Source organism: Balaenoptera borealis (assembly GCF_965194805.1).
Source record: "Balaenoptera borealis genome assembly, chromosome: 5".
Lineage (NCBI taxonomy): Eukaryota > Metazoa > Chordata > Mammalia > Artiodactyla > Balaenopteridae > Balaenoptera > Balaenoptera borealis.
In genome coordinates, this window is record NC_138862.1 from 66,269,553 (window position 1) to 66,282,116 (window position 12,564).

The following is a 12,564-nucleotide window of genomic DNA, read 5'->3' on the forward strand; positions in this document are numbered from 1 at the left end:
CTCCCTTTCCTTGGAGGGGAGAAATGGTTGGGAGGTCCTAAAAAATATATATCACGTGAAACGGGGCAAATACTTGATTGAAAATAAGTACTCTGAATATTATATTTTCCTCGGGGATTTTTTTTCCGAGTCAATGAAGAAGGGAAGCGGCGGAAGGATCACGAGTCTCACGCTTGAAAAAAAAGGGGGATGGGAAGGAGGGAGGGAGAGGGAGGGGGTGGCTCGGAGATGCGTCGGGAAACGCTGCGGCTCCGACAGCGGCGGGATCCGGCAGCCTGACGGCGCGGGCCCGGCGAACTGGAAGGCGGCGGAGTCGCGAGTCAGTCAGAGGCGGGCGGTGGCGGCGACTCCTCTCCTCATTGCGCCAGGAGCAGCTGCAGGCGGCGGCTGGATCCAGCGGCCATGGCGGCGGCGGTGGCGGAGGCAGCTCCCTTCAGACCCCAGGCAGCGGCTCCTCGACTGCTCCCCATACGCCGGGGACATGGGAACCCAGCAACTGCTTCCGTCCCTCGGGGCCCCCTCCCCCGTCCAAGGCACCAGCGCGGCCGCCCTCCCGCCCCTCGCTTCTGCACGGTCCCGCTCAGGAAGTGTCCGCGCTTTGCCCCCAGCCCGGGCCCTGTCAGTGGCTGCGGGGCCGGCTCCTCCTCGCTTCCTTCCTTCCTTTGTCACTCGGCCCGGGCGGCGGCGGCGGCAGCGGCAGCACAAGCCTGCATTCGCCCGGGTCGGGGGCAGCTCTGTGTGAGGAGTGCCGTCTGCGCAGCCGCCTAGCTTTCCCCCACTCCCTCCCCCCTCCTACTCGTCCTCCGCCTCCTTCCTCCCCCACCCAGCCTTACACCGCCCAGCGCCCCCGCGTCCGCGTAACAGGCGTCTGGGAATCGCCGGCCGAGCCGAGTGTCCTCCCCCTTCGGCAGGGGAGCCGAAGCCCGAGCGGAACCAATCACGGATGTCGTTTGTTTGCGGATCCTCCCGGAAAAAGCCGATCGACCTGAGGAGCCAATTAGAAAGTGTCGCTGGAAATTCACGCCCAAGGACGGAAAATGCCGAAGATAGCCGACCGAGAAGAAGGTGGGTTCGCCTTGTCTTGTGGCTGGCTGGAGGAGAAATTCGACAATGGCAACAGTGACCAATCAGAGTCGCCGGCCCTCAGGAAAAAGCTTGAAGAGTTAAGGACGGTGAAGCCCGGAGTCACTGGTGAAACCGCACGGCTGGGCGCCGGGGCCGCTTTGTAATTGGCCGAAACTCCGCTGGGAGTGCACCTCCCTCGGTGATTGGTGAAGGAATGGGGCTTCCGAGGACAGTCTGGCCAGTCAGGACGTCTCCTCCCTCGACGAGGTGGGGAGAAGTTGAGAGCGAAGGGAGGGCATCTATAAAGCGCCTTCTCATTGGCCTGAAGCTCTGGAGCCGGAGTCGGGGCAAAAGGGAAAAGGAGGGAGGTCGAAACCGGTAGCGGCAGCCAATCGGCCCTCGCTGCCGTCCAATCGCAAGACCTAGCTGCAGTGTGATTGGCCTTCGGCCTCCGGTGGCGGTCCCAGGAGCGGGGAGAAGCGCGACTGGGGTCGTGGCGGATGGTTAGACGGGCTCGCCTGCGGCTACTTGCAGCTTGTGTGGAAACCGCAGATAGGGAGCGGGAGCCCTTCGCGAGCCGGTGTGAAACTGCTGCGGTCGGCGGCGCTGGGCTCGGAGCGCTCGAGCGAACGGAGGGTTGAGGGGTCTCCCCACCCACTGGAGGCTCTCGGCGGGGCGGGGCTAATTCTGCGCGCCCGAGGCGCCCCTCCGCCCAGGAGAGCGCGTCCTGAGCGCCGGCGTCTTCCCCGGAAGGGCCAGACGGATCCAGGGCGCCTCCCCGGCTGGGTGCGAGTTCTTGGGCGCTAAACTGAGAACAAAGCTTCCAGAGAGGCAGCGCCCCTCGGCGGCCGCGCCCCGCCCAGTCGCGGAGGCCATTGATAAGAGTGAGGGCGACTGCGCCTCGTGCGCCCGGCCAAGCCCGGCCTTCCAGAAAGGCCCCTGAGAAATGAGCTCATGCTGGCTGCGCGCGCTCCTCGGGCGCGACTGCCCAGCGCAGAACGGGCCCCAAAAACAGGTGAGGGGAAGTGCCGTCAGGTCGGATATCCCGAAGACTGAGGAAACGGGGAGTCAGAATAGTCCTTTGTAGTTTTTGGTTCTTTGGAACTAGGGTGATCTATAAAAGTACTATATAAGTTGGTTTCGCACGTAGGCCAGTGGTCAGATTCCCGTGGTTTGCCTAAGGACAGTGAGGTATGGCTACAGAAAAAGTAGAAAGGACAGTTGCCATCAATCCCGTGGTGTCTGTAATTTCCACTTGCAGAGTCATCCCTTTCTGTTAAGATACTATCTCTGGGAGCACATATAAAAATACACATACTTGGTCAGGTTAACTAGCTGTTGCTTTGGAAAACTGATGAGGAAGTTGCGACAGAACAAAGTAAGCTTTGATGGGAGAACGGAAAGGTCTAGATAGTGTTTGCAAACTCAGATGTCTACAGGGGCCAGAAAAGCAAAGCAAATGAGTGAAACTGGCCTGGTGTAAAACAATAGGGAATGATAAGCAACGTGGCAAATTGGAGTGTCCGTGCTGTAACTGAAAGGAGCAGCTGTTCGGCTCTAGCAGATTGTTGCCCTGAAGAATGTGGATCCAGTGTTCTGAGGTATTCTGTTTTTTTCCCCCAAGAGAAACCGTAAAGCAGGATTTTTGTATGAAACCCCTCGATTTTTACACCAATATTTCCAAACCCTACAGGCCGAATTAAAAACATCCCGGGGTAGATGTGGCCAACATGCAATCAATTTGTAATCTCAAACCTGGACATAGGTTTTTTAATATAGCCCAGGAGTGGTAGCAGCTCTTGTTCTTTGCAATGAAGAGAGGTTTTTTATATACCCCAGGAGTGGTAGCAGCTCTTGTTCTTTGCAGTGAAGAGAGAACATGAGGCTTCTGGATGTCATGGAGAAGGGTAAAGAATGTTAAAAGCAAACTCAGTGCATGGCAATTTTGTCAAATGATTGTTGCCTCTCCCTGCAAACTATTATGAAAGACCTTTGCCACTAGTCCCTAAAACACTGAGGCAAAGCTCGAAATCCTGCCTTCCTCTTTACTCCCCATCCCTACTCCCAGTTATACCAGCAGGAAAGTGAATAACAAATGTTTAGGTTATACAAATTGGAAACATGGCTATTCTTTTGTATATAATAAAGTACAAAAATAGTCTACCGTAAGGTTATGATTAGTAGCTTTACTGTTGCTGCCTTCAAATATTTTGAACTGATGCTGTTTAAAATAAAAAAATCTGACCAAGAGGGGGGAAGTTTTATAGGAAAAAAAAAAAGTAGTTCAATCTAGAATTAGGACATAAGGAGGGAGAAGTTTAGGAAAAAATATAGAACCACTGAAATTAACATTCCATGATTGTTTCTCTGACCTTTCAAATTCTTCCTCTACCTTCCCACCTGCTGTCAACCATTTATCAGTTTTTAATAATTTTAATAGTTAATGCTTCCTGAGTGTTTATAATGTGCCAGACACTGTTCTTAAGTGCTTCACACATGCTATCTCAAATTATAATCGTATGATGTAAGTACTGTTATCACCTCCACTTAAAAGATGAGGAAACTGAAGGTCAGAAAGGTGTACTGACTTATCTAAAGTCCACAGAGCTAAAGTAAGCAGAACCAGGATTCAGATCTCTTGTACTTCTCTCTCAAACATAGTCCCCACCTCTCCTGGTCTTGCTTTATCTTAAATTCTAAGCCTTATGTCTTCAACTGTGTGTGCCTGGTTGTGAATACATCCCCTAGTTTGGTTTCTAATGGTTTGGTTTCCTTTAGGGCTCATCAGGTGGTGCCTTGCAAATATCAGTGATTCTGAGCCACAGTAACCAACCAGAGGACTAGAAAAAGATGAATATAGGAAAGCTGGATGATACAGAACAGGTAAGTAGTGTAGTAGAGGGGGGGAAAAAAAGAGGTTGGTGAGCCTGTCCACAAGGTAAGAGTTATAAATTAAAGTGCACAATGAACTGGCTTCTGTAGTAATTACATGTATTTGTATAGCACTTTGCACTTAGGAAGTACTATTACGTTAATGAAGTTTATGAAGTACTGTTATGGAACTATTATTGTTTTTACAAATGAGGAAACTACACACTAGAGTAAGTGACTTGCTCAGAATCACTTAGCTGCATTTTTAATTGAAACTAGAAGAACATGTATTCAGGTTTAATAATGAAGATAGCAGATAGAATATGAGATGCTGTTTATTTAGATGAACCCAGGGTCAGTCAGTACAAACAGAAGTTCACAAGCAAACTCTTCCTAGGACCTCATTTAGTTAGCCAACGTATATTAAACACCTAAATGTTGTTGGGTGCTGGCCTTCAAAATTTAATAAGATATGGTCTCTGCTCCAGATACTTGCAGTCAGATACTATAAGATGGAAAAGACTTGTTTAGTAATGAACCCTAGGAAAACCCTCCAATAACAAGGTCAATGTGAAGATGAAGAGGAAGGAACAAATTTTGCATTTACTGAGTGCCTGTTCAGTCCTTCCCTAAACCTCAAGAGATTGCCATTATTAACTCTTTTGTTAATAGATTGGGGAGGGGGGGATGAGCAATAAGTACATTGATGAAGGCCACACAATTAGAAAATGGCAGAGCTGGAATGGAATCTATAGCCGAGTATATTTGATCCAGCTTCTTTATATTAGATTACTCTGCTCTCCATCAAAAAACAACATTGTTTATCCCATTTATGTAAAACTGCATATGTGTGTGTGCTTGCACACCCACACATAGGAGTCTAGAAATATTCATTTTGATGGCATTTTGGATGATACTTATTGTATTCATGATTTCCAGTATTGTCTTCATTTTCCACCTTTACATAAGAAACAAAATACTTAAAAAGAGAAAACAAAGGTAAGACTGCAGAAGAACCAAAGAAAAAAAGTAGCAGTGTGAAATTGCTCAATTTGATTTATAGGACACTGTGCCAAGTCTTAGGAATACAGGAGTGTGAAGATGAATAAAAGTCATTCAGAGGTGACTGTCTTGCTCCAGTCTTAGGGGGAGCTCTTGTAGAGTGGAGACGTGTAAACAGACAACACCACAATGTCATCTGGGCAGCTATGGAAGAAAAGCGGCCCAGAGATCATTTTCCAAGCTGTATGTAAACTACCGGTCTCCAAAGTTGCGTGTATATACCCAGAGGTTGTATAGGATGATCCTTTGGAGTGCTAGAACTACTAAATCTTATTTTTATCTTAAAACGTAAGAAATTACCTTTCCAATGGTTAATTTACTGGTAGACAGTGGTGCCCTCCTCAGTCCCTATGTCAAAGGAAGGGGTCACATGGTCCACCATACAGTTTTCCTAAAGGAAGGGGATGAATCCACAGCCTAGAAGGGATTGTGAATATACGGTACCCTCCTGCTTTTTAAAATTTTCAGCAACATATGACACTTTACTTGTGCTTAATTAATGGATTTGCAGTCATATTATTTGATTTTTAACTAACTTGACCCTCATAGATTGAAAATGATTCCTGCAAATAAAGTGTAGATAAAAGAACAAACAAAATGGCAAAGCTCACATTCTACTCTTAGTAGGAACTCTTCATCAGTCACATCAATAGGTTAAAAACAGTAATGAGCTAATCAAATTGGACAAGAAGTAGGCCTGAAATTTTTGGAATTCTCAAGAATTTTTGAAATATGAACCATCCACTATTTTTTAGTCAAAGTTTACCCTAAGGTTAAGTATGACAGATATAGCAAATGCCAGTGTGAAGTCTTCACAATTAGCAAAACATTTAAAGACTATGCATCTGGGACAGTTAATAATTTGGGGGGGTGGGGGATTAGCGGTGAGAATAAAAAAGTATTGGGGGGACTTCCCTGGTGGCACAGTGGTTAAGAATCCGCCTGCCAACGCAAGGGACACGGGTTCGAACCGTGGACCAGGAAGATTCCTACAAGCCGCAGAGCAACTAAGCCCATGCGCCACAACTACTGAAGCCCACGCGCCCGTGCTCCGCAATGAGAGGCCACCGCAATGAGAAGCCCACGCGCTGCAACAAAGAGTAGCCCCCGCTCACCACAACTAGAGAAAGCCTGCGTGCAGCAACGAAGACCCAATGCAGCCAAAAATAAATTAATTTTTAAAAAGTATTGGGTCTTAAATAATATTGTTTTAAAATATTACTTATTATGCCTGTTATCCTTTTTTATTCCTGTATGTGTCTTATATATACATATCATATTAGCTCAAGAGTATATGTTTTATAAATATGCAGAATATTTGGGGGTTAGCTCAAGAATATATGTTTTATAAGTATGCAGAAATTTTGGAGGTTGATATTAAAATTTTTTACTAGTACAGTATAAGAACAAAAAAGTTCGTAGACCACTGTTTTTTTTTTGTTGGTTTTTTTTTTGTTTTTTTTTAATAGATCTTTATTGGAGTATAATTGCTTCACAATACCATGTTAGTTTCTGTTGTACAACAAAGTGAATCAGCCATATGCATACACATGTCCCCATGTCCCCTCCCTCTTGAGCCTCCCTCCCATCCTCCCTATCCCACCCCTCTAAGGTCATCACAAAGCACTGAGCCGATCTCCCTGTGCTATGCTGCTGCTTCCCACCAGCCAACTATTTTACATTCGATAGTGTATGTATGTCGATGCTACTCTCACTTTGCCCCAGCTTCGCCCTCCCACCCCATGTCATCAAGTCCATTCTCTATGTCTACCTCTCTATTCCTGCCCTGCAACTAGGTTCATCAGTACCTTTTTTTTTTTTAGATTGCATATATATGCATTAGCATACGGTATTTCTTTTTCTCTCTCTGACTTACTTCACTCTGTATGACAGACTCTAGGTCCATCCACCTCACTACAAATAACTCAATTTTGTTTCTTTTTATGGCTAAGTAATATTCCATTTTTTATATGTGCCACATCTTTATCCATTCATCTTGTAGACCACTGTTTTAAACAAAGATTAATTTTTTAGATGATGGAAGAGAAGAACATTCTGGGCAAAAAGAAGTTATGCAATGGCGGAAATATATGTTACAAGGTATTCAGAGAACTAGAGGTAGTTTGAAATTATGTAGCATGTAAGATCTGGGCCTAGAGAAAAGAAAGGGAAACAGACTCAGATAATAAAGGTGTAGTTAAGTAAATTATGTTCTACTAAGTCCATATTATGTAAACAGAAAAAAGAATAAATACAAAGACATAGCAACTCAATACTAATTTAAAAATATAGAACTTGATTGTATATTACCATATTTCCAATTCTGCAAAATATGAACATTTGGATCAAGTTTGAAAAGGAAGACAGAAATTAGAATAATTTTGTTAATATATTGGGATATTATAGATGAAAATATTCACTTTAACTTTTCATGTCATATTTTTACAATAAATTAATGTTTGTTGGGTTTTAAAAGAAAATTGGCTCCCTTCTTTTCTTCACTGTGATTCATATATTCCTCAGAATGGCTCTCATTACATGGAATTCTTAACAAAAACTCCAAATTTCTCAGCAAAGCTTTCCAATGCCAACATTTCTACTGATGATAATCCTTTGTAATATAAATTATATACTGTATTAATAAAACTAGCCAACATTTGTTACATGCAAGACATCTGCTAGGCACCTGATATAAAGAAGTACATGAGCCACCTGAGTGGCTCTGTGCCCTCGGTGAACTTATCCTCTGGGGAAACAACCTCATGAAAAGCTAAATAAGTAATTATTTAAGATCATATTTGAATCCATAAACAAGTTGTAAGGCAGAACATAATTTGCAAATATGGTTGTTACTCATGCTCAAATGAATTGGTCATGCTGTCCTATTTAAAATAGGTAAATGGAGGACACTTCAATCTAAAGTGAATCTTAAAGGATAGGTAGTAGGATTTGGAGATGAAGAAAGGAAAGAGGAAATAAACTATTTTCTGCCACTTCATTTCCAACCCATCAGACAAACCCCCTTCTTAGTAAACTTAGGTGGATCCAGCTGTCAGAGCAATTAAGGACAGTGTGAGTCTGTTCATCTGACTGTAGGAAAGCCAGTTTGGCTAGAACAGAAAGCCGATAAAGGAGACTAACGGAAGATAAAGCTTAAAAGGTAGTTTGGGGCCAGATTTGAAAAAGCTTTGAATGTTACACCAAGAAATCTGGGCTTTGTCTTGTAGACAGTGGAGAATTATGGGAGGTAGCAGAGGTAAGACATTGTCACTGCAGGAGAGCCTCTGAGGTAACATACACTGTGTGGTTTTTCCCGTTGCTGAAAATGTGCCCAGGGTAACAAGACAACATATTTGATCATGCTTCTTATAACCCATGAGATGTGCCCAGGGTAACAAGACAACATATTTGATCATGCTTCTTATAACCAATGAGATGTGCCCAGGGTAACAAGACAACATATTTGATCATGCTTCTTATAACCAATGAGGTGTGCCCAAATGGGAAAATAATGGATGACTACCCAAAAAGAAGAGGGACAGTGTTTGAAACATTGCCACTATGAAGTAGACTCTGGTTATATTAAAAGTTTCATATCAAGCCTTTGATCATATAAATACTCTAACATCTAAAGGAGTATACTATCTAAAATAAAAAGAAAGCAAACACTCGGTGAATCCTTTTAGTTTTTTATGCTTGTCATATTTTTGCTCCAAAGAGGGTATAATCATGCAGTTAATACATTAGAACTGATTAGATTATTTTGAGCTGTTTCAATTTTATTTCTTTTACTCCATTTCTATTCACAATTTTAAGAAAGGGCTTCTTTAGACACGAGTGTTAATATTTCCACATTGAACTAAATAAGTGAATTCACATGAATTGAAAACGACAAGTACGTATTGATTGAATACTTTGACTCAAGTATACTTCTTTACAACATTCTAGGTGATTCAGCCGTGTTTTATGTGCATTAAATGTATTAAAAGTCTGCAAAACTCTCAGTTGGAACAAATACTTTAAGAACTCATTAGCCAGCAGTAAATCAGAAATGGTCATATTTTCTTGTTCACATGGAACTAGGATTCAAATCTGAGAATACAACAAAACTCTTTAGGTCTTTAATCTATGTCTGGTTGATGCTGAATGTGAAAGTTACAAGAAAATTGTCATTCTGTTCCTTGGCTATTAAATAGCTTAACTTGGAGTTGGGGGAAACATTTGAAGAGAAATTAAGTCCCATGGATTATCCAAGAAGGAATTCCAGAATGCAGAGAGGGCCTGTCTTCTTCAGTCAGGCCACAGTTTCATTTGGATTGTGGCCATCAAGAGGCATCATTGCTCTGACTTCATTCCTGTGCCCTGTGGGATGGAATTCTGAAAGGGGATGGGAGAGAATGCACAAAGCCCCAAGGAATGTGTGTTCCTGTATGACATCCAGATCAGAGGGTAGTAGGAAGTACCATATATCAGACCAGAAAGGATTCTTGGCGGAAGGGTTTATAGCTCAGTTTTGTAAACCCATTAATATTTTGCTTTGTCTATTATTCATTATTTTTATAATTTATACTGTATATGTATTGATAGTGCCCATTACTTGAAGATAAAAGTAATAATTTAGGAAAAAGAATCCTAAATCTTACTACTTTTTAGGAGCATTCAGGAGTCTCAGAAAAATACTAACACAGATGTTTTTTTTCTTTTTGCGGAATCAACGTGTCTGAGACAGCTGAGCACGTCCTCTCGTCAGTACTCTTCTATTTTCTCGAATTATTTCTTTACAATTTGAATACAGTTTTACATTTAGTCTTCCTATCAAAAGTGATCCAGTTGGGACTTCCCTGGTGGTCCAGTGGGTAAGATTCCACATTCCCAATGCGGGGGGCCCAGGTTAAATCCCTGGTCGGGGAACTAGATCCTGCATGCATGCTGCAACTAAGTCTGCATAACGGAACTAAGAAGTCTGCATGCCGCAATGAAGATCCCACATGCAGCAACAAAGATCCTGCAAGCCACAACTAACACTGGCGCAGCCAAATAAATAAATAAATATTTTTTTTAAAAAAGTGATCCAGTTCCTCCAATTTTTATCGTTAAATGCTTTGGCTGTGGTTCTATAAAATTTTTATAAATGTTGCTGGGTTTGTGTTTGAAAAACACAATATTGAATATCCTGATTCCATTAGGAAGTGTTTATTATGTGTCTGCTGCATGCCCAGAACTGTGCCAGATATGGTGGGAAACACATTTGCTCACAGCAAATTGAGAAAACTAAAAACTATACATGTTTAAACTATAAACTATATATGTTTTAATATTTTCAAGGTCAAAAGGGTATGGGCTCCTTCAGAATTCAAAACAAATCTCTTACAGAGCAAAGTCAGCTGTAGCGCTATGTAAGTAAACTATTCCGTAGAGGTTAAGCTTTTAATCTAGCATGAGAGGAGTTAAAATGAAGTACTTCTAAGCACCAGAGAAACCATCAAGTGAAAAATTCATCAACAGGAGTTGCCAAAAGACACACATAGTTTACCTTTTATCTTTCTTCCTGCTTAAATGGAATTACATGGAGATGTAAAGCATTTCTCTTGATCTCAGTTGATGCTGTGCACATAATAGGAACTCAGTAAATGCTGGCAAAATGAGCAATATGATTACAATTGAAAAAGTGAAACCTAATCATAACCGTTAAAATTAGAACTTTATAAAATATTTGCATATGGAGAAGGACTCTGAGGAAATGTCTAAGAATAAAAATATTTGCTTTATTGATTTGTTGGTTTTCTGAAAGTTTTTTCTTACATTAAATTTTTTTCCATTATTGTTGCTGCAATATAACTTGGGTATCAAATTTTAAAAAATAGGTGCATTCAAATACTTAACAGAGAATCACAGCTTGGGACAAACCTCTGTCCACCACTGGGGTTCAAACATATCTTGGCATAGCTGGCAAATTAGTGGGTTTAGACTGCCAAGAGGGTGATTTACGTAACGGTTTTGGCAGAAAGACTGCCAAGAAGTGTGGGTGCCATCAAGGAGGGTGTTGGCCAGGCTACTTTTTGATCAATTTGCACCGCTACAATGCACTAGTCAGTATTCCACTTGGTCAATGCCCATACCAGGCCAGCTGAACCAATTTTGAATGTTAACTCTTGGATTGAGAGGACAATGCTTACCTATCTTAAAGATTTCATACTCTCATGCAGTCTCATGGACTCCTCTTGGAAAGCACCATAACCAGAAATAGGAGTGCATTAAAATCTTTATTACATCACAAAATATAATCCGAAGATGAGTGATTGGGCCTTGTTTCTACTTCTGAGGAAATATGATACAATTTTGCAGTATTGGAGACTACAGCAAACACAGAAGCATTTTGATTCCTTGAGAACCACACTGGAGATCATGAAAATGTCCAGTAGAAGGTTGTGGTGACCTGGCTTAATGGGACTGACTCAGCGATGAGTGCCAGAAGTGTTCAAAGACAACAGAAATCTCAGCAGCAGGCATCCATGTGGCCACAGACAAGACTTATTCTTGAGTCCATGTAGAACACTCCCCACGGGCTCTTAGAAATTATGGGCAGGGGACTTTGCAAGGAGCTGGAGGTCCTGCAACAGCAGGGAAGCCAGGAGCCAGTGAAATATGGATTATAAAACCATTACTAATAAGTTCATAAAGAATATGAAATGTGAGAAGTGAATCTGCTGAATCTCCCTCAGTGCTCCCCATCCCCCGCATGCTACTTATCAGTGTGAGCATTTCATGGAACTAAGCTTGCTGATAGTTTTTAAAATACAGGGCTTGGGACTTGCCTGGTGGTGCAGTGTATAAGACTCCATGCTCCCAATGCAGGGGGCCCAGGTTCAATCCCTGGTCGGGGAACTGGATCCCACATGCATGCTGCAACTAAGAGTTTGCATGCCACAACTAAGGAGCCCATGTGCCACAACTAAGAACTGGCAAGCCACAACTAAGGAGCACAGCTGCCACAACAAAGACCCCGTGCAACCAAATAAATAAATAAATAAATGTTTTTAAAATAAATAAATAAAATACAGGGCTTATTTTTCTTACAACATGACCCATAATACAAGTTAAATACAATTCTTCATCTGGTTCAATGAAAGAAACAGTGATATGTTCCAATATTGGGAGAAAAACTAATAAATAAAAAGACAGACTTTATTATTTATGGTCCTTTAAAGAGTAATTTTAGATGTATACATCCAAAACTGCTGTTTTTAGAACCTAAATCTTGCCAAAGAGGCAACTCCAGGGGTTTACCTTTCATATAGTGCTTAATAAGCTCATAATGAACATTATAGAATTGGACAGGTACCAGACAAAACCCATAAGGTAGATGAAACAGGTAATAGTACTCCCATTTTACAGATTAAAAATGGAGGCAAAGAGAACTATAATTAGGTTTCTGGCTCAACTTTACCACATCGATCAGTAAATATTTACTGAGCAGTCACAGTTATATGGCATTCCACTATGTTCTTGGAATAATATATTTTTTTAAAGGCATGAAGGTATGCTCTGAGCAGGCAAGAGAAGTCT

At 42.2% G+C, this 12,564-nt stretch overlaps 1 protein-coding gene across 4 annotated transcripts; it reads left to right on the forward strand.

The window, feature by feature from the left end:
* Window positions 1–133: 133 nt before the first annotated feature.
* LOC309630124 (uncharacterized protein) lies at window positions 134–10,052 on the forward strand (the record flags this gene model as incomplete). Of its 4 annotated transcripts, XM_082395000.1 has the most annotated exons (4): window positions 134–2,080; window positions 2,557–2,666; window positions 3,844–3,948; window positions 5,954–7,478. In XM_082395000.1, the coding sequence occupies one exon, from the start codon at window positions 134–136 to the stop codon at window positions 740–742; it is 609 nt and encodes a 202-aa protein (XP_082251126.1). In that variant the 3' UTR covers window positions 743–2,080; window positions 2,557–2,666; window positions 3,844–3,948; window positions 5,954–7,478. The 4 variants fall into 4 exon arrangements, with proteins under 4 accessions (XP_082251126.1, XP_082251127.1, XP_082251125.1 ...); XM_082395001.1 differs by lacking the exons at window positions 2,557–2,666; window positions 5,954–7,478 and adding an exon at window positions 9,728–10,052; XM_082394999.1 differs by lacking the exon at window positions 2,557–2,666 and having other exon boundaries at window positions 4,876–7,478.
* Between the last annotated feature and the right edge of the window lie 2,512 nt (window positions 10,053–12,564).